This window comes from Balaenoptera physalus (assembly GCF_965194825.1).
Source record: "Balaenoptera physalus genome assembly, chromosome: 2".
NCBI classification, from domain to species: domain Eukaryota; kingdom Metazoa; phylum Chordata; class Mammalia; order Artiodactyla; family Balaenopteridae; genus Balaenoptera; species Balaenoptera physalus.
In genome coordinates, this window is record NC_138883.1 from 38,668,697 (window position 1) to 38,696,110 (window position 27,414).

At 38.4% G+C, this 27,414-nt stretch overlaps 1 protein-coding gene across 1 annotated transcript in view; it reads left to right on the top strand.

Moving 5' to 3' along the window:
• The window catches only part of KCNH5 (potassium voltage-gated channel subfamily H member 5), a 334,448-nt gene that overhangs the window by 85,495 nt on the left and 221,539 nt on the right, over window positions 1-27,414 (top strand). The window contains exon 7 of the mRNA XM_082450353.1: window positions 2,692-3,118. Coding sequence (XP_082306479.1) covers window positions 2,692-3,118 — 427 coding nt within the window. The remainder of the gene's footprint in view (window positions 1-2,691; window positions 3,119-27,414) is intronic.

The following is a 27,414-nucleotide window of genomic DNA, read 5'->3' on the forward strand; positions in this document are numbered from 1 at the left end:
AGGGAGTGAGAATAGAGGTAGTATGGCTGATGGAGAGGCTATTCCTGTCACACAGTGAGAAAAAACATGAAGCCATGACCAAGGCATGACCTTGGGAATAGGAAAGAAGGGATATTTTTGAGGGATTTATTCAGGTATATTTGGAGCACTTTGAATGCTGAGATCCTCAAGACTTGATAACCCGTTGGATGTGACGGGAAAGGGGGTGCTCAGCCCCAGGTCTGAGAGACTGGGTTCATAATGATGTTGTTCACAAGAGTAGGGACATATTACCTTTTGAACACCTATGGAATGTCTAAATGGAAATGTACAGCAGGTGTTTGGCCTCTGTATCAGGAACTCATAGAAGTCAGTTGAAACATGGACATGCAGTAAATCAACCAGGAGAGGCTGAGGGTAATCATAATGAGAATCCTAACACATAAAAGAAGCATGGATAAGGTTAGCCCCAGAAAATGATTTTGAAAGAGATGTCAGCTGGGGAGTTGGCTAAGATCTAGGAGAAAGTGGTGACATAGAACCCATGACAGAGAGAGTTTACAATACTTACCAAACATTTTGTAACATTTAAATAATATTGGACATGGCTATAGAAAATGGTGCTTTTTGATTAAGTGGAGTCCAGAGTAGGTACCCCTCAGGGTGGATCACCTCCTCTTGGAGAGATCTGCCTACATCAGAGGTCAGGGGAATGTGTCCTCCCGTTATTTGGGCCTAATTTGAGTGGGTCCTGATTCTTTACATTCTAGTTGAGGGTTGTGACTAGTTTTTAGTTTAAATGGGGATAAAGGTTTCCTCTCTGTTTTTTCTTCTTTTGTTTTTAGCTGTTTTTAGAAAAAATAATTACAGTGGAAATAATTTTCTCTGTAGTATTGTGTTGGCCAAAAAGTTCATTCCGGTTTTTCTGTAAGAGCTTATAGAAAATCCCGAATGAACTTTTTGGCCAAGCCAGTATTTAAATAGAAGTAACACAGTTCCTTTAAAAATTGGAGCTAAGTGGAGGACAACATCTACAATAATACTTTTTATTTTTTACTTTAACCCTCTGAGTTTTTCATGCATTTTGACTATGGGTTTCTTTAGAGCAGAAGCAAGGCATATTTGTCTTAATGTCCCCAGGGCACAGCTCAGAGCCTGCCATGTAGAAATGCTCAATAAAAACTTATTTTTGTCTTTCTTGTTCATGATTATGTAGTTCCTTTTTTGAGAGCTTCCAAGCTCTCTTGAATCTTCTCACCTTTCAACATCTCATTTCATTGAATTATGCCAGTTCATCTTCTGAATTTTATTAATGCTACTCTTACTGTCTAAAGTTCAATATCCCTGCCTCCCCCAAGTGTTCAAGTGAAATAAGAATTGATTTAAGGCTGCGTATATGCCACAGCATTTGAGAGTAGGAATAGAGACAGAGCCAGGCCTAAGGTTATCGAGGTTGAGACGGAAAACGGTCAGGATGCTCCTGTTCCTTTTTTGCTTCCATAAGGTCTCCTGTTTCTACTTCTCTTTGTTTTCTCTCTCTATTTCAAATTTTTATTTTGAAAAATTTCAAATATATACTATCATATAGAGTATAACCAAATGCATTCCCAGCCTTTTTTCACTGTAACTTTACGATACCATAATTAGAGTCTCATTAATGTTACATCTGTTCTACTATACCAACCAGTTCCTCCATGTTGATCAGACTTAAGTTCAGAGTAGGTTATGTTAGATGCCTTGTCTCCTCCCTGGGATATAGAATTAGCAGTAAGGAAGTCATGGACTCCGTGAGACTTGGAGGTGATGATCAGATGAGAGGGTCCTGGGTCACTGCTTTGTCTTTACCTCATGCACCAGCAATGGCTTTACCCTCTCTACCTGGGTGGCTTATCACCTGCTTTCTCAAAAAGTAACTTTGAGAACTTCACTGATTGAATAAAGTCTATGCTATGTTTCCATTTGGATAATGCTATATTTGATGTTTTAAGCTTCTTAACAAAATATGAATATTCTTGCTGTCATTCCCTTATAGTATTCTTTTCAATGACTATTGCCAGAAGATGATAGAGTTTTGTAGGTATGTTCCCATTCTAGGTTCAACTCTTCACTTTTTCACAGCTCTACAAATTTAGTGTTTATCATAACTGTGGCAGGAGGTGGTGGAAATAATGGCATTTGCTCATTCTAATATACACAGAAGTATTTCCTGTTTGCTTGACAGTAAAACTAGGATTCCTTTTTCAGAAGTTTTGCTGTTCATAGCATTTATAAAGTAAGAAATAAAATTAAATCTTTTAGAGTACAGCAAAAGTTTTGTAGGAAGAAGAAATAAAAGGTCTAAATTCATCACCCTATTTCTATACTCTGAGTATATATTGCATTTGAGCTATTTTCTCCTTTGGTTTTTCTCTGTGTTATTTATACTCCACTTATGAAAATAAACTCTATCTTCCTTACCTAATGAAAAGTTTTTTTTAATCTAATAATCTGCAAATATCTTATTTCCTGGTGGGAAGGAATCTGCATTTAAAAAGTTTCTTTATCACTTCAGCTTTTTGTTGTTGTTGTTGACTTAAAGTCGGAGCTGTAGTATGTGTATGTTCTTAGTATATAAATGGTGATTGAGTTCATTAAGGTGAACCACTGTATTGTTTTCCTTAGCCTTTTCTTTTCTGAAAGTGTTGTGTCATTTCTTTTTTTTTTTTAATTCAGGGAATCAGCAGTCTCTTCAGTTCTTTAAAAGTGGTGCGTCTCTTGCGACTGGGCCGTGTTGCCAGGAAATTGGACCATTACCTAGAGTATGGAGCAGCGGTCCTTGTGCTCCTGGTGTGTGTGTTTGGACTAGTTGCTCACTGGCTGGCCTGCATATGGTACAGCATTGGGGACTATGAGGTCATCGATGAAGTCACAAACACCATCCAAATAGACAGTTGGCTCTACCAGCTGGCCTTGAGCATTGGGACTCCGTATCGATACAACACCAGTGCAGGGATATGGGAAGGAGGACCCAGCAAGGATTCACTGTATGTGTCCTCTCTCTACTTTACCATGACAAGCCTTACAACCATAGGATTTGGAAACATAGCTCCTACCACAGATGTGGAAAAGATGTTTTCCGTGGCCATGATGATGGTTGGCTGTAAGTATCTTTTCTTTTATTTTCTTTTAAAAAAAAAAAACTATTGTTGTTGATAGTTCTCCAGGCTCCAGTCTCTGACAGGAGTAAATGAAACTACTTTGTCTTCAGAAAAATGTTTAATTCATATCATTTACATTGGTTTAATTTTTATTCAGCCTTAGAAAATAAAAATACACAATAATATAATTTTACTTTTTAGAATGTTTTAGCACATGAAAAGCAGTATGAATGGACTGATACAAAAATTAGAATGGGAACTCTTTGATTTAATTCTGTTCATAGCATTGTACCTGGCAGAGCTATTTCCAAAAGGAGACCAATATCTAGAAAGGCAGCATCTGGCATATTCCATAGGTTTTGTGGGCAATGCATAAAATTCTGAAAAAGTAGACAGGATCTGATGTGAGATACCCTGTTTAGAAAATGTTTTATTTAATAATTAGTTTTGTGTAGGCTTTACAATTAAGACTAGGCAAAGAGTTTATAAATCTAGTCTCCATTACAAAATTCTAGCTGGAATATATTCTGGTCTGAGAGAATGAAAGGATTAGTAAATGTAAGCTTATTTAGCAATGACAAAAGTGTCTAGGATGTAGCATACAGACCTGAGAACTAAATGTCTTGATGATATTCTTGGGAGTAGAATGCTGTCTACAGGAGTGAAGGACCAAGTGTTCTATCCTCAGACTGAGGCTGGATGATACAGAAGATCAGAATTAAGGAAATACATACAAAAGAAAATGTTGAAAAATGGAGATTTTTGAGGACTTCATCACCATACACACCCTCACGTTGACTTTGATGATTTATCCAAACCTAGTTCTGAGACCTAGAGTAACCTTGGGACTGGAGTTATTTTATTTATTTATTTATCTATTTGGCTGCTTTGGGTCTTAGTTGCGGCACACGGGATCTTTTGTTGCGGCACGTGGGCTTTTCTAGTTGTGGTGTGCAGGCTTCTCTCTAGTTGTGGCGCATGGGCTCCAGAGCGTGTGGGCTCAGTAGTTGTAGTGCACGGGCTTAGTTGCCCTGTGGCATGTGGGATCTTAGTTGTCCAGTGGCATGTGGGGTCTTAGTTTCCCGATCTGGGATCAAACCTGTGTCCCCTGCATTGAAGGCGGATTCTTAACCACTGGATCACCAGGGAAGTCCCAGGACTGGAGTTATGATTAGTGTTATTAGCACCTTTTAAGCCTCTGGGTCATGGTAATTGGTTTTTGGTCTAAGCCATCCTCTTTGAGATTCCACATTATATAATTTTATATTATGACACTAATGGGAAAAATGTTAGAGTCCAGGAATGTCAGCTGACTCATGGAAGGTCAGTATCTTGGGTCTAAACAAGGTACTTTTCAGAGTTCATAATGTCTGCAAGCTATTGGACACCAATGTTAACAGTTGTTTAGCCTTCTGTACTCCTTTGTACAGGTACAGAAACAAGAACACACAGGTTCTCTTTGCTGCTTAAAAGTAACAGAGGGAGAGTGAGAATTCCAAGTGCTGTTTCCTCCAGAGGCTTTTAGGAGGAAAATGTTCTTACAAAGAGATCCTGATGATCTCTTAATTAAACTACTGCCTACACACTGAAAGTGGTAAGATGTATTGGCAAAAATGGTGCTTTATAAATTAAGAAGACAACGTTTTGTCAGATGCAGTATTTATTACTGTACTACTTTTAATATTTATATAATGCATTTTGCCTTATACTTGAGCATAGTTAGATTAAAAAATTTATTTTGAATTATAGATTCACTGGAAGTTGCAAAGACAGTATAGTGAGGGCCTTTGTGCCCTTCCCTTAGTTTCCTCCAATAGTTATATAACTCTAGTACGAGATCAACATTGGCATTGGTACCATGTGTGTATATAGTTCTGTGTTGTTTTATCACGTGTAGATTCTGTAACCACCACTGAAATCAAGACACAGAATTGATCCATTACCACAGAGACCTCCCTCATGTCACACTCACCCCTTCCCCCAAGCCTCCCTAACCCTGGCAACTACTGATCTGTTCTTTATCTATATAATTTTGTAATTTTGAAAATGCTATATAAATGGAATCATGCAAAATGTGATTTTTTGAAATTGGCCTTTTCCACTCAGCATAAGTCCCTTGAGATCCGTCTGAGTTGTTGAGTGTATTAATAGTTTGTTCCTTCTTATTCCTGAGTAGTATTCCATGGTTTGGATATACTGCTGTTTAATCATTCATCTATTGAAGGACGTTTTGATTATTTCTAGTTTTTGGCTATTACTATAAAACTTTCATGCACATTTGTGTAGTTTTTTGTTTGGACATAAGTTTTTAGTTCTCTGGGGTAAATACCCAGAAAAGAGATTTCTGGGACATATAGTGTCTATTTTTTTTTTTAAAGAAATTGTCAAACTATTTTGCAGAGTGGACATACTAGTGTAGTTTGATTTTTCAACAAGAGAATAACAGAAAAATAAAATCTATGTAGAGTTGAAGGACACCATTATTTACTTTGTTTCTCAGGCCCCAAAACTTGGGAATCATCCTAGTTTCCTGTTTTTCTCATGTATTACATCTATTCATAACAAGTTTTATTGGCTTTACCTTCAAAATACTCCATTCAAACCACTTCTTCAGAAATTCTTCTCCATGCTACCCTCCTATAAAAAACCACCACAATGCCAATCACTCTTATTCTCTTCCCTTTAATCTTTTTCTTCATTGTATCTACCAAGACCTGAAACCATGTTTTTCTTTTCTTTAGAATGTAAGCTTCATGACACTAGGGCCTTTGTCTACCTTTTTTGCCTCTATATACTCAACTTCTAAATAATTCTTAATGCCATGCTCAATCTAAATTTGTTGTATGATTATAATAAGAATCTCCTGTTATTGAATCCACCCCAGTCAGGTCTCTGATGAACATACATGCCAGAAAAATGCACACTCTTTGAATTTTAGCCATGATTCTTTTGTGAAAGCCCTGGTGAGTTCACCTGTATTGTCTGCCTGTGGTAGTGTAGCAGCTCCTTCAGCTGGATTGCCCCAATCTTAAGTCTCTCATGAGGCCTGATAATAAGTTCTGAGAGGCTAGTCATTAGAAGCACCAACAACCCTTTCTCCCACCATTTTTTTTTTTTAACCATCTACGTTCTGAATTTACCTACATTGGAAATTTTCACATAGATTCAGTTGAGTTTTCAAAACTTCATTTAGTTCAGAGTTGGTCCCATTCTTCTCTACTTCATGTATGGCTAATTATATTGCTATATCAAAATTTCTTTCTCCTCTCTTCTTCAGTTCCTGTCTTAATTTCAAGATGAAGTTCTGGTCAGAAAGTGGATCCTTTTCTTCCTGAGTTTCTGCTATCTCCTTTCAACATCTGAATAAACCAATATCTGATATCTTTTACCTGTCGAATTTGGTTTTCTTTTTATGCCTCTGAACAAATCCAGCTTCTATAGCCAGAGTGTTCCAAGGAGATGCCTTTTAATTTCCTTCTTAGTTCTTGGGTCCTTAGTAATTTCATGGAATATTTCCTTTGCAACAACCCAAGAAGCTGATAGAAAACTGTTAAGACCCATGAAGTGTTACAGTAACTTCCCACAATTCCAAAACTTATTAGACACACATGCACAAAATATCAACCAAATGTGGCTCTTCAGCTGTTTGTGATCTGACTATAATTTTTTTCCTGAGATAGTGTTGCCAAAATCTTGGCTCCCTGTACACTAATGCCAAAATGAGATACAGAGACAGAGTTTTGGAGGAGAAAGAAAGGGTGGCTTTATTCTTTGCCAGGCACAGAGGCGAACACAGCAGGGTAGCACCTCAGGAACTGTGCCCAGCTCCCTGGGGAATAGGGAGAGGTCTTATAGTCAGGGCTCATGGTCAGGGGTATGCGATAAGGATTAAGGTGGTAACAGTCCAGTCCTGCATTCTTCTTTCTTCTGCAGTTTCAAAAGGGTGGGGTTGCTGACAAGATTAGGGTGTGTGCAGGGTCTCAGGTGGTCAGTCTCCTAATCTTGATGAGCTTCTCTGGTCCCTTTAATCTTGTCTCAGGTGGTTTCCTGGCTGCTCCTCCCTTGATTTGCAACTGTTCAAATCTGCCCTTTGGAACTCAGGGAAGGTCATGGAGGCTGGAGTCTTGCCTATAAGACATGGGGGACAAAAAGGGCTCTGTGCCTGGGAGCCCCATAGAGCCCTGCTCAGTTTCAATAGCACCAGGGAAAACAAAGGAAAACAAACCACCAGTGTTCTCAAAACCTAATATGTGTTACCAGCCACAGACCTAGCCAGGGATTTAGCGTGTGTGTGTGTGTGTGTGTGTGTGTGTGTGTGTGAGAGAGAGAGAGAGAGAGAGAGAGAGAGAGAGAGAGAGAGATGGAGAAGGGGAGTAAGGGAAGAGGGAGATAGAAAACCGGTTTATGCTTTCAGCTGTGCTAGGATCTAGTCAATCTGTGCCAGCTATTGGAGAAGCACCACTTGTAACCTTATAACTCAATAACTGAGAAAGATGTTTTGTCAAAAAGTTGTTGGAGATACCAAGTGCCTATTTTCTGTTGAGAAAGTAATCATTGCTTGTAAATGATAGCTTCATTTTTCCGGAGAAAGTCATCTGAAATTTTTGTGCCTTCCAGCAAAATTTAAAAATTTCAGTGGCAGCAAATCCAGTTCCTAGAGACTTTCTGAGCCCTCTTCTTTCTTTAATGGACTTTCCTCTGAGACTCCTTGGTTCTTTCTGTTACTGAGTCCAAGCTCGCTCTGCTCACCGCGAGACAGGCCAGTAACTCGGCAGACGAGGTGTTGAGGCAAGGAACGACGGCAGACCGAGAAGATGGCGGACTAGTGTCCCCAAAACACCATCTTATCGGGGTCTGGATGCCAGTTTCCTTTATAGAACAGAGAGGCGAAGAGTTGAGGAAGAAAAGTAAAAAGGCCATTTGTCTTGCAAAATCTTCTTGCTTGGCCTGCATCGGGGAGGGGATGTGTTAATTTCTTCTTTTCTGCAGCCATTCACAGGTGGGCAGGGTCAGATGTCTCTCTGTGAGCTGAACAAAAGCCTTTTAGTTTGTCAGGCAGAGGGTCAGGGTTCCCTGTGGCAGGCCATTATGTATGCTTACAGCTGTAGATAGTGATTATAATAAGAAAAGCAATGAAAAGCAAAGGTAAAAGTTAAAGAAACAGAGCCAACGCGGAGTCAGAATTCGCTCTTCCCTGTTAGATTTCCCCCTGATGCTAAATTGCATGTAGACTCTGTCCTGGACCACAGTCTCAAAGGTCTCCTTGTTGATATCAGACAAATCTTCAAACAAAGTTTATGACCATGGCCTCCCTTCAATCCCAGTCACTTTATGTTTCCTCTTGATCCCTTCTATGTCAGCAGGATCCCAGAGTATTTCTCTTACCTGCTACCTAGGGATTTCTTAGGCTTATATCCTTTGTTCCTACATTCCCTCTAGGTAGAGAATCTTCCTGCTCAGATTCCAGATCTGGAAGGGTTGTTTCTTACATAGGCTGACCACTATGTGTTTTTTACCTCAAATTTGTCTTCTCTTAGTTTTGGCATGCTCTATGCCTTGAGTGCACTCCTTGGTTCTGGTAGCAGCCATTACTGCCCCAGGACAGTCAGTTCTGAGTGAACCTGACTACTCTGCTGATATTCACGAAATTCACTACTAAAAGGCTTTTGTGAAAAAGAGCATTTTCAAAGTTTAGTTCTGCAGCAGTCGTGGAGAATAGCATACCTTATTTTTTAGATCAAGATGTGGGTAATCTCTGCTAATTTGCTCAGTAAATACTTGATGATGCCTTCCTGAAATATTTTCAAATCCATTTCATTCATATAATCTTATGATTGAGCCCCTAGTAACTTTCTTTTTTTTCCCAAAGATTAGCAGACTGACTGATTTTGCTTCTATTTAGAAAGCACCTTCATACACTGATGATTTGTTTTGATGGCTATAAAACAAAGGAATATGAATTGGAATATTCTGATATGATTATCTTTTTTGTCTTAATGTATTTTTATGAATCCTCTTTTAAAGATTTATCAAGAAAGCAATTGCTTAGCTCCTTCTTCATTACTAAATAATCACATAAAATATTTTAGCTTAATCCAACAATTATAAAAAACTTTACATTTGCATCTTTCACTACAATTTTATAAAAAAAGAAACAAAATAAAAATGTGAATAACTTTTTGCCATGAATCATGTCCGACCATAAATTAGTTTGCTTTTGTTTGCTTTGTTTTCTTTTAATATACTATAAAATATTAAATACATTAGTAAACATGTAGACAGTATATTTCAAAGGACTATAAGTATTTGGATATTTATTTTATTTAAAAACATTTTTCACTCTTTCCATTGTTGTCTGCTTAGTTGCTAAATTGAGGCATCCTACCTCACGTGGTATATAACACTCAGAATCTGTCCTGGTAGGATGCCATGCAAGCTAAGTCCTTAAAAGTAAAGCAAAGCAAAATGAAAAACTACAAATATGAAAATTGCCGAGGTTTAATTGGTAGTGAGGAAACCCAGTCATAATAATGCTAATCTGCAATTTTTAAATAGGATGTAATCCATGATAGCTCAAACAGTCTCAGGACTTTCTGTAATTCACTGGCAAATGGTTTAGCACATTTAGAAGAATAGCAGGGGAGTGGGATGTGTATGACAGGAAATTTGAATCTCCATGTGGGTGGTTAAGAGCCACCAGGGAGCACTTAGTTACACTCTGGTCACTCAGCGTCACGCAGAGGAGACAGATGCCACACATCATATTCTCCAGTTCATGGGCTCAGTTAGCACTCTCTGTGGGGTTCAGATAAAACCCAAGCTGAGATTATGGGCATTGCCCTCACCCCCCTCCATAGGAAATGGAAATAAATACAAGATGGTGAGACTCAGAGATTGGGAGAATACAGAATAAGGTGGAGCAAAGGCCTGTGTGACCTTGGATGGTTTTTAAAAGTATTTTTTTTTAATTAATTTTTTATTTTATTTTATGGCTGTGTTGGGTCTTCGTTTCTGTGCAAGGGCTTTCTCTAGTTGCAGCAAGTGGGGGCCACTCTTCATCGCGGTGCGCGGGCGTCTCATTATCGCGGCCTCTCTTGTTGCAGAGCACAGGCTCCAGACGCGCAGGCTCAGTAGTTGTGGCTCACGGGTCTAGTTGCTCCGCGGCATGTGGGATCCTCCCAGACCAGGACTCGAACCCGGTTCCCTGCATTGGCAGGCAGACTCTCAACCACCGCGCCACCAGGGAAGCCCCTTGGATGGTTTTAGATCTCTTTGGGTTTTAATTTTTTCAAGTGTGAAATGCAGAGTTGAGATAAATGACTTTTAAGGTTCCTTTCAGTACGAACATTCTGTATATCTAAGATTCGGTTAGCGCAGTTATGCCACTGTCCTTAGAATTGGACTGGTTATTGGAGATGAGGTTAATATGGAAAAGGAAGGGGTGTCACTTAAAAGTTTTAGGGCTTTTCATATAGAGTGCATATCTTGTTTTATGGAGAATAAGATATGTCTTATATGGAATATATTTAATAAAGAGTTTAGAGGGAAGAACTTCAGGGAATATTATGGAGAAAAAAATTATACTTTTGGAAAAAGCAGTGTTTTTCCATATAGAAGTTAGGAAGCTAGGAAGACTGAAAGGCATTTGCCTCAGGGCATAGGAATAGACCCCAGGGAGAGTGCCCAGTGGGGACTCTGAAGGATATTTGGCCTGGATGGATATCGAGGCAGGTTAAAAGTGAGTTGTTACACTTTTCCAAAATTAAAAAAAAAGTTTCTTTACAAATCTTAACATGAAACTTTAGGTGACACAGATATAATATCTTTAAGTTATGTGTTAAATTTTTTCTTGCCCTCACTATTGTGGTGTAGGTAGGAAATGGAGTGTGAACACACTGATTTTTAATTCTGGTTTTAGTTTTAACCAGATGGAGAGAGCTTTAAGCTTAATGTTTATTTTAGAAACTGGGTCAATTCTTTGTATCTGCTTTACCCCTGCTTGTAAAAAAGACTTCTCTTCTTCTTCTCTTTTCTTTCTTTCTTTTTTTTTTTTTTTTTTTAAATAATCATTCCTGCCTTACAGGGTGGGTTTTAAAAATTTATTTATTTATTTATTTATTTATTTATGGCTGTGTTGGGTCTTCGTTTCTGTGCGAGGGCTTTCTCCAGTTGCAGCAAGTGGGGACCACTCTTCATCGCGGTGCGCGGGCCTCTCATTATCGTGGCCTCTCTTGTTGCGGAGCACAGGCTCCAGACGCACAGGCTCAGCAATTGTGGCTCACGGGCCCAGTTGCTCCACGGCATGTGGGATCTTCCCAGACCAGGGCTCGAACCCGTGTCCCCTGCATTGGCAGGCAGATTCTCAACCACTGCGCCACCAGGGAAGCCCCTTCTCTTTTCTTTAATGAGCTGTGTATCCCATGAAGAAAAATATTTCATGGAGCCCAAAGTTCAGGGTTATAGGCACCTTTTTTTATGGTTTAGTAGTTTCAGATGTACAGTCCAGTAGTTTGAAAAAGACTGTGATGTGGACTTTACTCCCTGTTTCTTATTCAAAATAGAACTTGTATCTTTTGCGGGAATGTTCTTTTATACTCATGTTTCTTTTTATGCCTAGTCACATTTTCACAAAACCTCTCAGATTCTATAAAGTTTGAGTTTTCCCAGAAAACAACAGGAAATGTTCTCATTCGCCTATTAAGTAGCCCACCTCTTTGCAAGAATTTGGTCTCTGGAACTACCTTGTGTCCCTGTATTACTCAAAATTATTGAATTCATTCAGCATTATGCCAGGTGTTCTGGTAGTTATTGGTATTAGGAAGACAGCCTGGATACTTCCTAGCCCTCAATAATTTAGCAGTATGGTGAGTGTCAGACAAAAAAATATCACTGAATCCTCTCTCTCTCTCCCTCTCTCATTCTTTTCAACCCCATCTCCGTTCCCATCTCAGTTTCCATCCCCATTGCCCATCCCCGTCCCAGTCCCTATCTCTCTATCTCTATCTTCATCTCATCTCTTTTTGTACTGTGAACTAAGAGCTAAGACTTTGAACAGGTGAATAAGGAACTTGGGCTGAAGAGTAAGGCTGGTAAGAACAGAGTCTCTGGTTGTCCTGTTTATTGTATTTTTTAACACAAAGTATTGTGCCTAGTTGGTAGCTGTGCTAATTAAACATATGTTGAATAAACAAATGAATAAACAAGTTCACTTGCCTCAGCCTGAGGAATCCAGGAAGGTTTCTAGGAGAAAATGACTCTTGAGCTCAGAATACAAAAACAAGTCGGTGAATGAGGCAGGATTTAGGTACTTTCCAGGTAAAGAGAACCCATGTGAAAAAACATAGGAATGAACTGGGTTGGCTTTTTCTGCTGCACTCCGTGTATTTCACTTTGGCTTGAAGAGAAAGTAGATGTGGATGGGGAGGAAGAAAGGAACCAAGGTGCCAAAAGGCTTTGTATAGCTTGAGAAGGAGTTTGTCTTTTATCCTAAAGGTTATGAGCTAAAGAAGAAGGATTTTGTTTTTCAGTGCAGAAGATAGTTTGGAGGAGATACAGGCTGTGGGCAGAGAAGCAAGTTGGGGGCTGTGGCAGTAATCTAGGAAGACATAAATGAGGTGGTAGGGATAGGGAGGATGGTACGGCTTAGAATTGGTAAAATCTTTTTTTTTTTTTTTCTTTTTTTCTGTAAAGGGCCAGATTGTAACTGTCTTAGGTTTCAAGGGCCATAATGTCTCTGCTGCAACTACTCATTGTGCTGCTGTGGTGCTAAAGCAGCCATAGACAGTACACAAACCAATGAGCAGAGCTGTGTTCCAGTAAAGCTTTAAGCAGGTGGCATTTGGCACGTGACCCATCGTTTCCCATGGTCTAGCACAGACAGTATCAGCTGTGAAAAGACCATGGACTTTGGAGTCAGACAAATCTAGTTTCGACTTTTTTTTTTTATCACTTATTCAGAATTTACATCAATTATCTAAACCATCATCTGTAAAAGGGAGATAATAGTCCCTACATTACAGATTTATTTGAAATACTCAGTAAGAGATTGTATGTAAAGTTGCTGAAACATTTTTTTAAGTTGTTATGGTGATCGAACGAATGAGTGAGATATGGTAGAAGGAAGAGTTCAAAAGCACTTGTAGATTTCTGGCTAATTCAGCTGAGTGAAAGACAAAGCTCTTTTCTAAGATGAGAAAGAAAGCGCAGGTATTACTGGGGCAAGAGTGCAGTTCTTTTTTGGACATGTTGAGTGTGAGGGGTCTTCAGGTCATTTGTTAGAGATGTCCATGAAGTTAGAAGTGATAGAAGTTAGAAGTGTGGCTTTGGGTTCCAGAGACATGAGGCACTGAGAAATCTCTTTAGGAATCATAGTGTAGAGAAAGGAATTGTTGTCAAGAGAATGCAAGATAGAGTCAGAATGAAGCTGGCCAAGGGTGGACCCTGGAGGAAGGAGAGCCAGAGAGGTTAGGAAGAGAACCCAGAGGGGTAAAAAGGAAGCATGGACCCAGAAGAAGGGTTTGTTGCTAACAAAGAATGAGAGAGAACTTCAAGAAGTAAGGGGGAACAGCAAGACAATGGATATTGAATCAGGGGCGATCTGGCTGGAATTAGGAGGCCATGTGACCTTCCATGAGTAGTTTCATTGGATAGTTGAAGGGAGAGGGCCACAGGGGCATTTGTCTTTATGAGCTCTAAGTCTTTTTTTGTTTTCTATGTGAAGGAAAATAATTTTAATCAGTAGCCGTTAACCTAGTGCAGGTAGACTATGCTTGTACCATATTTTTCACTGCCAGTATTGCTTTTATCTGAATCAACTTTCAAGTTCAATAAAATATATTTAAATTAGATTATTAGGTGTATTATATATGCATGGAGTTTGAGAGGAATTTCATGTTACAAAATAGAAAAACAAAAAACTGACTTTGAGAGAAGTTTTTTATGAAATCCCACTTTCTAAGAACAGGCATTTTAGTCAAGAGAGAATTTTATTTACTGATGACTACAAGATGATTTGGGACCTTAGAATAAATTTAGTTTTGATTTCTGTGAATGTATATTGCCTGGGACAGGTTGTTACCTTGTAGGAGAAGTGGTGCTCTGCCATAGAGAGCACTGGGGAATTGCATGATCCTTACATAAGTAGTATCAAGGATCAGTGGACATATGATGTAAATTTTGCTGGAGATAAAATAGTTAGATTTTTTTCCCACAGGTTGAAGGACTAACAAATCCATAGATGAATATATTTAGAACATGTTAAGATAAATATCATCCCCAATGACCTTTATGCATGGATTTAAGAACTGCTTTGGAATGCTCCAAGAGGGAATTTTCTTTGGGGCAATTTCTAAGCCAACTAGTTCCCAAGTGACTGCTTCTTACCTACTTACTTAATTTTTACAAATATTGTGGTGACTGAGGTAGGCCTCCCTTGGAGTTCAGGTGCCAGGCACACGGTCTTGGGTTTGGGCTGTGTGTGTAGGAAAGAAGATTTCTATGGGATGAGAACTATATCCAGGTTGACTCTTTGGAAATATTGGAGACTTTTAAAAATTCTCTCTGAAGATAGCTCTGGAACTACCCTTTTAGATCCTATCTTCTTTAAAGTCAAATTTATGTTTAACAACCCCCAAAAGGCTTAATATGTGAAAGTCTAATTTGGGAGACTTACAGATTTAAAATGAATCTGTAAGGGAAGGAAACTTAAACTCATGCCTCTGGTTAGACTTTAGCAAAGCAGACAGGTCTAGTGTTGACTCTTTTAATGAGCCTTTGGGGTGGAAGCCAAGACATTGGGAACTTTTCTTATACTGAGCTGTGTATGTGTTTGCCTGTCAGATTCCTTAGAAAAGGCCTCAAAGGACCTTCATAGTAGGTGTGTTCCCCCAACTCCTTCCCTTAGGAGGGCCAGCCTTGAGAATAACATCACTTCCCTGCACCTCTCCCCACCATTACGCACACTGACTCTCTAGATTCCATCATCCCTAAACAATTCCCAATCTGGATCTACCTGCCTCTTTTGCTCCTGTTCCAGGATTGCTGAGCACTAGCTGGAATAAACCACACAGCCCTGTGAATAGGTGCCACTAAAATGCATGGTTCACAACCTTAGGGATCTTTACTTATTTTAGGTCATCTCCTGCTCACGTTTGCTGAGCAGCTATTCTTATGCAACTCGCAATGTTTTCTTTCCACTTCTCTAAACCTATGATGACCCTTCTTCATCTCAGCAGATGGCCCCCCTTTTATTTCTCTGAAAAAGAAAGGACAACTGTAGCAAACATGCACTCCTTTTGTTCCTGACCCCCTTCTGACAAAGGCAGGGTAGAGGAGGGGGACAGGGACTGAGAGGGAGGGGGCGGGCAACACACACAAAACCTTGTAGGCCAAGGTAGTGGCTTTTCTTCTGACTCAGATGGGGGACTTTTGAAAGTTTGGGGCCAAAGAGTGGTATGATTTGTCTTATGTTTTATAAAGATCAATCTGGCTGCTGCGTGGAAGATGAGCTATAAGGGGACAAGGATGCAAGAGGGCAGACAGGTTAATAGTCAAGTTGAGAGATGATGGTGGTGGTAGTTAGAATTGATTAGATTCTGGACAAATGGTTAGGACCAATAAAATGTAAGGGTATGAGAGAAAGTGAAGGTCAGTATTTACTTTTAGGCTTTTGGTACAAACAACTGTGAAGCTAAGTTGTGCATGGTCATTTGTCATGTCTAATGGGCAGTTACATGTATGAACCCAGAGTTCTGTGGTCTTGGGTGTGGACATAGATATGCATTGTCTCTTGATATTTTATTTCCTCCAATTTTTTCCCTTCTCTTTTCTGTGTTGTCCATCTCTCTATCATTCTACTGGCTCTTTCTCATCAGCCCATAAACATGGTCATGTCTCTTCAATCCTAAAAAAATACACGTATGTGAATAAAACACTTGACTTTGCACTCTCTTTAACTATTGACTATCTACCAATTCTTCCCATTTTAAGTAGGCTTCCTAAAGCATGTGCTTTACTTTCTTATCTCCATTTTCTACCTATTGAAAGTGGACTTCTTCTCCTGTACCACCTCTCAAAGTACATTTGCCAAATTTCGCAAACACCTTTTCATGCATATAGAGACATCTCCCTTGGCTTTGTCGACCTAAAAAACAAGAATCCAGTTCAAGAGGCAAAGTGTTTATTTGGGATAAAAGAATTACAATTGAGGGTATACATATATAGGTAGAAACCCAAATAGTGTTCTGATTATATGAGAGGGGCTCAGGGTTTTCTCTCATGAAAAAGAAAGGAAGATGAGGTAAGTTGTTGTTTTTTAGAAGTGTTCATTGGTACAAGATGATGTAAAGCTAGATTTGTACTTCATTGATTGGTCAGGTGACGTAGTCACTAGGTAAATGTTCATTTATCAATCCTTTCAATAGACAGGATATTCTGGTTTCTTTTGCTTACTTCTTGGAATGGTGGCAGATTGGTCCAGTTCAGAGGTACAGAAAATGGGACGTACAAGGTTATTCCTCTGGAATGGTTGTTCCGGCTCTATTTTAAATGGCTCTACTAATGTCATCTTTCACAGCTTCTTTGATGTTTATCTCTCCCTGGTTCCCCTCTCACTGCTCTGGCTATTTCTTCTCCGTTGCTTTGTTGGATCATTATACTCTGTCTCTTAAATATTGAACACTGTGATACTGGCAACAAATTATTGAAAGATCAAGGGCAGCTCTCCTGATAGGCTGAGCAGTGTCTCCCTACCAGGAGTGATTTAAGGGAGCCAGCCATCTTTCAGATATATCCCTGATCACTTCACCTGATGATCCCTGCTTTGCACGTCCTTCCCTCCAGAAGGCCCCTGTGAAACTGTCATTTTGTTCTCTGAAAGGTGGAAGTCTCTAGCCCCCATCAGCATGTCAGCACAGACATGTGCTGTGCTGACAAACTAGCTCACTATCACAATGAAGAGAAAAGAGATGCTGAGATTTCAAAGGAGGGTGGAGAAAGCATTTGGAGCATGGGGTGCTGCTTGGCAGGCAGGGGCAGAAAGGAGCTAAGGTGATGATGCCAAGAGGGAAGAGACTCTTCCAGAAGGGTATTTTTTTCTTCCGACCTCTATGGTGGGAAAATAATCAGGGATTGATGATTCATGCCCCCTTTCTCTGGTTTCCTGCCATGAGAACCTTCTTCCAAAGTCTGTCTAAAGTATCCCTGCCCTTTATTTATATCCCATTATCCCTTTATTATGGTCTGTAATTATATTTTTTGATTCTTTATATATTTACTGCTTGTCTCTCCAGCTAGAATGGGAGCCAGGAAGACAGGGAGCTTGTCTATTTGATTCAACTCTGTATCTCTGGTATAACAGGAACATAGTAGGTGCTCAACAAATTCTTTAGAAATGAATGAATGGATTTTGGTACTCCATATGTGAAAAGTTGTAAATTAAGAGCAAAGCAAAACCATACTGGTTCTCCAGAACTGAGATTTTAGTGTTGGGTTTAAATAGACATACAATAAAACTTAGATATATGAATATGTGATTGACTTCAGTTTTCTGTAACAGAGCTCACTTAGTTTGTGACCCACACTCCCCTACTCTTTTCTACCTTTCAAAGTGCCCTTTGATGCTGCATCTGTCCTGTGGTTGTACCTGTCACTCTGTGTCTATCATGTCCCAGAATTCTGGATGGGAAGTAAGATACACTTCTCTGTTGTTTTCAGATTTCCCCTCAACCTATTTTAGGTTTCTTTTTTTCACCTGTATTTCTTTCTATTCTGCCCACCTAGGTTTCACTGCCCCTTCCTCTGACCCCATGTCTTCTGGGAAAAGAGCTAAGATTTAACAATAAAAACAAAGCACAATAAGAATAACAACAAAAAAGCCATTTGCTATCTCAGGGGCCTGGCACTTGCAAAGGAAATATATGCTTTCAAGATTATTGTTTTGGCTATGGGATTGAAAAATGTCTAATTTGAAATTCAAAGCTATGCTGCTTTCTTTGTTCTCAGCTGTATTTACACTTTCCTTGAAAACTGACTGCCACTGTTTCAGTGGCAGGATGGCAGAGGGGCCGTTAGGAAGAGCAAGGGATTAGAGGGATGAAAATACTGTGTGTGCGTGTATGTATGTGTGTGTGCACACACACATACACACACAATCTCACGTGTTCCTCATCCTCAATCATAAGTGAGCTTCTGGCATAAGTGAATGAATTTGCCGCACTCCCAATCTCTTTCATTTCATTGCTTATAGAAGGGAACCACCTGGGAATTTAAGTGGTTTGGAAACAACCATTTGTACCATAGACAGAATTTGATGATAAAGTTTGAATATTCTGTTCTATAGAGGCAACATAAGGTTAGGACTCTTTCAACTTAGGTCAGAAGCAGAGATAATCATTTTTTGGTTTTTGTTTGCTAAAGAAAGAAAATCATATAAGTGTATTTTAGAGAAATATGCATCTTAAAACAAGTATTTCCATTTACCCAAAGAGAGATTTTACTGGATTTTGATGTTTGGTGAGAGGCTTCCTATAGCTGTGTGACTCTAACTGTTAGTTTAGTCATCAGAGAGAAATTCCCAGAGGAAAAAAAGGTGGTGATTGTAATGGAAGTTGGTTAATATGACAGCACCAGACAAGACAGCTGAGATAAACAAGAAAGAACCCAAGTCACACAGAGGAAGGGACAGAAATCCCAAATATTTTCTGAACCTCTGGTGTTCCTGGCTTCTTTTTAATTTAATTTGCAAGGTAATTCAGATTATCTGCTTGTTTTGTTTTTTTTTAATTTAATTTTTACATCAAAGTAGTACATACACATAAAGAGTCAAATAGTACTTTAAGGTTTATTTTGAAAAATAGAGGTGTACTTTTCTCCACACCTTATCCCATTTCCCAGAGACTACTTTAAAATATTTTTACTTTTGGGGTAATATTTATCTTTTTTTTCTCTAAATACCATGATTATTGGAGAGGATTTTCAGTTTCAGTCATTAGCTATTGACTTCCATCTTTGGATAATGTCCCCTGTCCCTTAACCACCACTTCATACACATATATACATTTCCAATTTTCTATCTTCTCAGTATATTTAGATCATGCTTTTGATTAAATCAATAGTCTGTGTTCATTTTTATGACTTGCAAACACTATTTCTATCTGAGTTGTGTGGTATTCTATCATTATTTTCCCATGCCACATTTGGTTTTCCCCAGGGTAATTATGGTCATCAAATTTTTTTCTTAGCTTTCCATGTGCTTCTCTTTATTTCATTTCCAAAGTCTCCTGTATTGTGTAGCTCTTTCTCGATATGCTCATATTAGGTAGTGATCAACATCTTGTCTTTGGAGGCACCTTTCTTGGAGCCTTCTGACTATTCTGACCTAATCTCGGAGTCTGATCCACAGCTCTTAGCCTGATACCTCCCTTCATACATGATTTTCAGGATTCCCTTTGCCTTTCTCTTTTATGGACTCCTTGTTTTCTATGTCTGTTTTCAAGAAAGAACTCTTACAGTATTAGCCTTCAGAGAAAGGATAGATAAAATATATTTGGGCGGGGGGAGGATTATACATGTGTTAAAATGGCTTTCATTTATCCTTACACTTAATTGAGAGTTCATCTAGGTAGAGATTTAAAGGTTAGAAATGATTTTATGTCAGAATTTTGGGGCATTCCTCCTTTGAATTTTGAATGGAACTATTCAGAAGACTGATTCCAGTCAAGTCTTTTTATTTTTATTTTTTAAATTGAGGTATAATGGCCTGTAACATTTTTATTAGTTTCAGGTATATAACATAATGATTTGGTATTTGTATACATTGTGAAATGATCATCACAATTAGTCTAGTTAACATCCATTACCTTACATAGTTACAAAAATTTTTATTTCTTGTGACGAGAACTTTTAACATCTTCTCTGTTAGCAACTTTCAAATATGCAATATGATATTATAGTCACCACGCTGTACATTACATCACCATGACTTATTTTATAACTAGAAGTTTGTACCTTTTGACTCCCTTCACACAGTTCTCCCACCCCCTACCCTCTGTCTCTGACAACTGCCACCAACCAATCTATTATCTGTATCTATTATCTGTGAGCTTGGTTTTTTCATTTTTTTGTTTCTGTTTTTGTTTTTTTGGCAGGATTTCATTTTTTCATGGTTGAATAATATTCTCTTACATATATCTATATACCACATTTTCTTTCTCCATTTGTCCATTGATGGGCACTAAGGTTTGTTTCTATATCTTGGCTATTGTAAATAATGCTACAATGAACATGGGGATGCATATATCTTTTCCAGTTAGTGTTTTTATTTTCTTCAGATAAACACCCAGAAGTGGAATGGCTAGATCATCTGGTACTTCTATTTTTAATTTTTTGAGGAATATTTATACTGTTTTCCATAGTGGCTGCACCAGTTTCATTCCCACCAACAGTGCACAATGATTCCCTTTTCTCCACATCCTCACCAACACTTGTTATTTCTTGACTTCTTTGTAATCGCCATTCTAACTGGTGTGAGGTGATATCTCATTGTGTTTTTAATTTGCATTTTCCTGATGATTAGTGTTGAGCATCTTTTCATGTACCTGTTGGCCATTTGTATGTCTTCTTTGGAAACATGTCTATTCAGATCTTCTGCCCCATATTTAAATTGAATTTTTTTTTTGCAGTTGAGTTGTATGAGTTCTTTATACATTTTGAATATTAACCCCTTAAAAGATATCTGAGTTGCAAATATTTTCTCCCATTCAATAGGTTGCATTTTCATTTTGTTGATGGTTTCCTTTGCTGGTCAGAAGATTTTTATTTTGTTGTAGTCCCACTTGCTTATTTTTGCTTTTATTGCTTTTGCTTTTGGTGTCAGATCGATTCAAATCTTGATGCTTGTAAATAATATATTTTTCTCTCTTCTTACTTTCTGGAAACCTTTAAAATCTTTTGGTACCCAGTATTAGGAAATACTATGGTGATGTCTTTTTCTTTGGTTCTGTTTTCATCCACTTTTCTAGATTCTCAATGGGCATGTTTCATCATTTGGATATACCTATTTTTCACTCCTGGGAAATTTTCTTGAGTTATTTTCTTGACAGTTCCTCCTTTTTCTTATCTTTATTGAAACTCCTACTGTTTGGAATTCGAGTCTTCTGGATTAATTTTCTAATTTTCTTATCCTCTTTCTATGATTTTCTGTAATTTTGTCTGTTTTTTTCACTCTATGGTCTAGAAGTTTTCCTCAAGCTCATTTTCTAATCCTTCTATTGAATTTTTTTTTCTCCTAGCCTATGTCAATTTCCAAGAGCTCTCAAGCTTTATCTTTGTTCCTTCTTATAACGTGCTGTTTTTGTTTCATAAGTTCAAAATCTCCTCTCTTCTCTCTGAGGATGTAAGAGAGTTTATATACAGTTTTCATATCCTCACATAGTCTCTGTTTCCTTTAAGTTGATTTTTGGTTTGTTGGTTTTGGTCTCTGTTTCTCATGTTGGAGGCTTTATGCAGATGTCTAGGAATCCTGGCTTTCTTTTTATGGCTGAATTTGTGACTGTGGCCTTAATGTAGGGAGATCAGATTGGGTCATTTTGTGGGGAATACTCAACATCACTATTTTTTTTTTTTCTTTTCGTCAATCCCAATCGCCCAATTCAGCACACCACCATCCCCACCCCACTGCAGTTTTCCCCCCTTGGTGTCCATATGTCTGTTCTCTACATCTGTGTCTCAACTTCTGCCCTGCAAACCGGCTCATCTGTACCATTTTTCTAGGTTCCACATACATGCATTAATATACGATATTTGTTTTTCTCTTTCTGACTTACTTCACTCTGTATGACAGTCTCTAGATCCATCCACTTCTCAACAAATGACTCAATTTCGTTCCTTTTTATGGCTGAGTAATATTCCATTGTATATATGTACAACATCTTCTTTATCCATTCGTCTGTCGATGGGCATTTAGGTTGCTTCCATGACCTGGCTATTGTAAATAGTGCTGCAATGAACATTCGGGTGCATGTGTCTTTTTGAATTACGGTTTTCTCTGGGTATATGCCCAGTAGTGGGATTGCTGGGTCATATGGTAATTCTATTTTTAGTTTTTTAAGGAACCTCCATATTGTTCTCCATAGTGGCTGTATCAATTTACATTCCCACCAACAGTGCAAGAGGGTTCCCTTTTCTCCACACCCTCTCCACCATTTATTGTTTGTAGATTTTCTGATGATGCCCATTCTAACTGGTGTGAGGTGATACCTCATTGTAGTTTTGATTTGCATTTCTCTAATAATTAGTGATGTTGAGCATCTTTTCATGTGCTTCTTGGCCATCTGTATGTCTTCTTTGGAGAAATGTCTATTTAGATCTTCTGCCCATTTTTGGATTGGGGTGTTTGTTTCTTTAATATTGAGCTGAATGAACTGTTTATATATTTTGGAGATTAATCCTTTGTCCGTTGATTCGTTTGCAAATATTTTCTCTCATTCTGAGGGTTGTCTTTTCGTCTTGTTTCTGGTTTCCTTTGCTGTGCAAAAGCTTTGACGTTTCATTAGGTCCCATTTGTTTATTTTTGTTTTTATTTCCATTACTCTAGGAGGTGGATCAAAAAAGATCTTGCTGTGATTTATGTCAAAGAGTGTTCTTCCTATGTTTTCCTCTAAGAGTTTTATAGTGTCCAGTCTTACATTTAGGTCTTTAATCCATTTTGAGATTATTTTTGTGTATGGTGTTAGGGAGTATTCTAATTTCATTCTTTTACATGTAGCTGTCCAGTTTTCCCAGCACCACTTATTGAAGAGACTGTCTTTTCTCCATTGTATATCTTTGCCTCCTTTGTCATAGATAAGTTGACCATAGGTGCGTGGGTTAATCTCTGGGCTTTCTACCTTGTTCCATTGATCTATGTTTCTGTTTTTGTGCCAGTACCATAATGTCTTGATTACTGTAGCTTTGTAGTATAGTCTGAAGTCAGGGAGTCTGATTCCTCCAGCTCCGTTTTTATCCCTCAAGACTGCGTTGGCTATTTGGGGTCTTTTGTGTCTCCATACAAATTTTAAGATGATTTGTTCTAGCTCCGTAAAAAATGCCATTGTTAATTTGATAGGGATTGCATTGAATCTGTAGATTGCTTTGGGTAGTATAGTCATTTTCACAGTGTTGATTCTTCCAATCTAAGAACATGGTATATCTCTCCATCTGTTGGTATTATCTTTAATTTCTTTCATCAGTGTCTTATAGTTTTCTGCATACAGGTCTTTTGTCTCCCTAGATAGGTTTATTCCTAGGTATTTTTTTCTTTTTGTTGCAATGGTAAATGGGAGTGATTCCATAATTTCTCTTTCAGATTTTTCATCATTAGTGTATAGGAATGCAAGAGATTTCTGTGCATTAATTTTGCATCCTGTAACTTTACCAAATTCATTGATTAGCTCTAGTAGTTTTCTGGTAGCATCTTTAGGATTCTCTTTGTATAGTATCATGTCATCTGCAAACAGTGCCAACTTTACTTCTTCTTTTCTGATTTGGATTCCTTTTATTTATTTTTCTTCTCTGATTGCTGGCTAAAACTTCCAAAACTATGTTGGATAATAGTGGTGAGAGTGGACATCCTTGTCTCGTTCCTGATCTTAGAGGAAATGCTTTCAGTTTTTCACCATTGAGAATGATGTTTGCTGTGGGTTTGTCATATATGGCCTTTATTACGTTAAGGTAGGTTCCCTCTATGCCCACTTTCTGGAGAGTTTTATCATAAATGGGTGTTGAATTTTGTCAAAAGCTTTTTCTGCATCTATTGAGATGATCATATGGTTTTTCTTCTTCAATTTGTTAATATGGTGTTTCACATTGATTGATTTGCGTATATTGAAGAATCCCTGCATCCCTGGGATAAATCCCACTTGATTGTGGTGTATGATCCTTTTAATATGCAGTTGGATTCTGTTTGCCAGTATTTTATTGAGGATTTTTGCATCTATATTCATCAGTGATATTGGTCTGTAATTTTCTTTTTTTGTAGTGTCTTTGTCTGGTTTTGGTATCAGGGTGATGGTGGCCTCATAGAACGCGTTTGGGAGTGTTCCTTCCTCTGCAATTTTTTGGAAGAGTTTGAGAAGGATAGGTGTTAGCTCTTCTCTAAATGTTTGATAGAATTCACCTGTGAAGCCATCTGGTCCTGGACTTTTGTTTGTTGGAAGATTTTTAATCACAGTTTCAATTTCATTACTTGTGATTGGTCTGTTCATATTTTCTGTTTCTTCCTGGTTCAGTCTTGGAAGGTTTTACCTTTCTAAGAATTTGTCCATTTCTTCCAGGTTGTCCATTTTATTGGCATAAAGTTGCTTGTAGTAGTCTCTTAGGATATTTTGTATTTCTGCGGTGTCTGTTGTAATGTCTCCTTTTTCATTTCTGATTTTATTGATTTGAGCCCTCTCCCTCTTTTTCTTGATGAGTCTGGCTAATGGCTTATCAATTTTGTTTATCTTCTCAAAGAACCAGCTTTTAGTTTTATTGATCTTTGCTATTGTTTTCTTTGTTTCTATTTCATTTATTTCCGCTCTGATCTTTATGATTTCTTTCCTTCTGCTAGCTTTGGGTTTTGTTTGTTCTTCTTTCTCTAGTTTCTTTAGGTGTAAGGTTAGATTGTTTACTTGAGATTTTTCTTGTTTCTTGAGGTAGGCTTGTATAGCTATAAACTTCCCTCTTAGAACTGCTTTTGCTGCATCCCATAGGTTTTTGGTCGTCGTGTTTTCATTGTCATTTGTCTCTAGGTATTTTTTGATTTCCTCTTTGATTTCTTCAGTGATCTCTTGGTTATTTAGTAACGTATTGTTTAGCCTCCATGTATTTGTGTTTTTTACGTTTTTTTCCCTGTAATTCATTTCTAATCTCATAGTGTTGTGGTCAGAAAAGATGATTGATATGATTTGAATTTTCTTAAATTTACTGAGGCTTGATTTGTGACCCAAGATGTGATCTATCCGGGAGAATGTTCCATGCACACTTGAGAAGAACGTGTAATCTGCTGTTTTTGGATGGAATGTCCTATATATATCGATTAAATCTATCTGGTCTATTGTGTCATTTAAAGCTTTTGTTTCCTTATTTATTTTCATTTTGGATGATCTGTCCATTGTTGTAAGTGAGGTGTTAAAGTCCCCCACTATTATTGTGTTACTGTCAGTTTCCTCTTTTATAGCTGTTAGCAGTTGCCTTATGTATTGAGGTGCTCCTATGTTGGGTGCATATATATTTATAATTGTTATATCTTCTTGGATTGATCCCTTGATCATTATATAGTGTCCTTCCTTGTCTCTTGTAACATTCTTTATTTTAAAGTCTATTTTATCTGATATGAGTATAGCTACTCCAGCTTTCTTTTGATTTCCATTTGTATGGAATATCTTTTTCCATCCCCTCACTTTCAGTCTGTATGTGTCCCTAGGACTGAAGTGGGTCTCTTGTAGACAGCATATATACGGGTCTTGTTTTTGTATCCATTCAGCAAGCCTGTGTCTTTTGGTTGGAGCATTTAATCCATTCACGTTTAAGGTAATTATCGATATGTATGTTCCTATGACCATTTTCTTAATTGTTTTGGGTTTGTTTTTGTAGGTCCGTTTCTTCTCTTGTGTTTCCCACTTAGAGAAGTTCCTTTAGCATTTGTTGTAGAGCTGGTTTGGTCGTGCTGAATTCTCTTAGCTTTTGCTTGTCTGTAAAGCTTTTGATTTCTCCATCAAATCTGAGTGAGATCCTTGCCGGGTAGAGTAATCTTGGTTGTAGGTTCTTCCCTTTCATCACTTTAAGTATATCATGCCACTCCCTTCTGGCTTGTAGAGTTTCTGCTGAGAAATCAGCTGTTAACCTTATGGGAGTTCCCTTGTATGTTATTTGTCATTTTTCCCTTGCTGCTTTCAATAATTTTTCTTTGTCTTTAATTTTTGCCACTTTGATTACTATGTGTCTCGGTGTGTTTCTCCTTGGGTTTATCCTGTATGGGAGTCTCTGCACTTCCTGGACTTGGGTGGCTATTTCCTTTCCCATGTTAGGGAAGTTTTCGACTATAATCTCTTCAAATATTTTCTCGGGTCCTTTCTCTCTCTCTTTTCCTTCTGGGACCCCTATAATGCGAATGTTGTTGCGTTTAATGTTGTCCCAGAGGTCTATTAGGCTGTCTTCATTTCTTTTCATTCTTTTTTCTTTATTCTGTTCCGCAGCAGTGAATTCCACCATTCTGTCTTCCAGGTCACTTATCCGTTCTTCTGCCTCAGTTATTCTGCTATTGATTCCTTCTAGTGTAGTTTTCATTTCAGTTATTGTATTGGTCATCTCTGTTTGTTTGTTCTTTAATTCTTCTAGGTCTTTGTTAATCATTTCTTGCTTCCTCTCAATCTTTGCCTCCATTCTTATTCCGAGGTCCTGGATCATCTTCACTATCATTATTCTGAATTCTTTTTCTGGAAGGTTGCCTATCTCCAGTTCATTTATTTGTTTTTCTGGGGGGTTTTCTTGTTCCTTCATCTGATATATAGCCCTCTGCCTTTTCATCTTGTCTGTCTTTCTGTAAATGTGGTTTTTGTTCCACAGGCTGCAGGATTGTAGTTTTTCTTGCCTCTGTTGTCTGCCCTCTGGTGGTTGAGGCTATCTAAGAGGCTTGATGGGAGGCTCTCGTGGTGGGTAGAGCTGACTGTTGCTGTGGTGGTCAGAGCTCAGTAAAACTTTAATCCACTTGACTGTTGATGGGTGGGGCTGGGTTCCCTCCCTGTTGGTTGTTTTTCCTGAGGCAACCCAACACTGGAGCCTACCTGGGCTCTTTGGTGGGGCTAATCAACATCACTATTTTTTACTTCATTTCTGTTTGGCTGCTCATTTTCCCAGAGAGGAATTTTTCCAATTTCTAGTCTGGATATTCCTTGCTTCCACCTTTCTGGGAGCTGAATGTGGAAATAGAGCTAGGGGTTTGATATTCAGTTTGTACACTTTCAAATAATCTCCCTGATTTCAGTATGCTACCCCTACTTGAGACTCTCCCTAGTCTTCAGCTGAGATGTGAAATGGACAACTGCCCAGCTCTGTGGAATTAAGAAGGCATCTGGGAGATAGATATCCATCTACTTTTTGAACAGACTTTCAACAAGTCCTCCATTTTCAGCTCCCTTTTGCCCCCTCACTTCCAGAAGTATCTGGTGGTAGCAATTCCTGGGATGTTTGGAGGTTCTATACGGCAGATCAGTTTGGTTCTTGGCTTTCCCTCTGCTGGTTTAAGATTCAGCTTTCTTGGATCTGCTAAGTCAGTTACTACTTA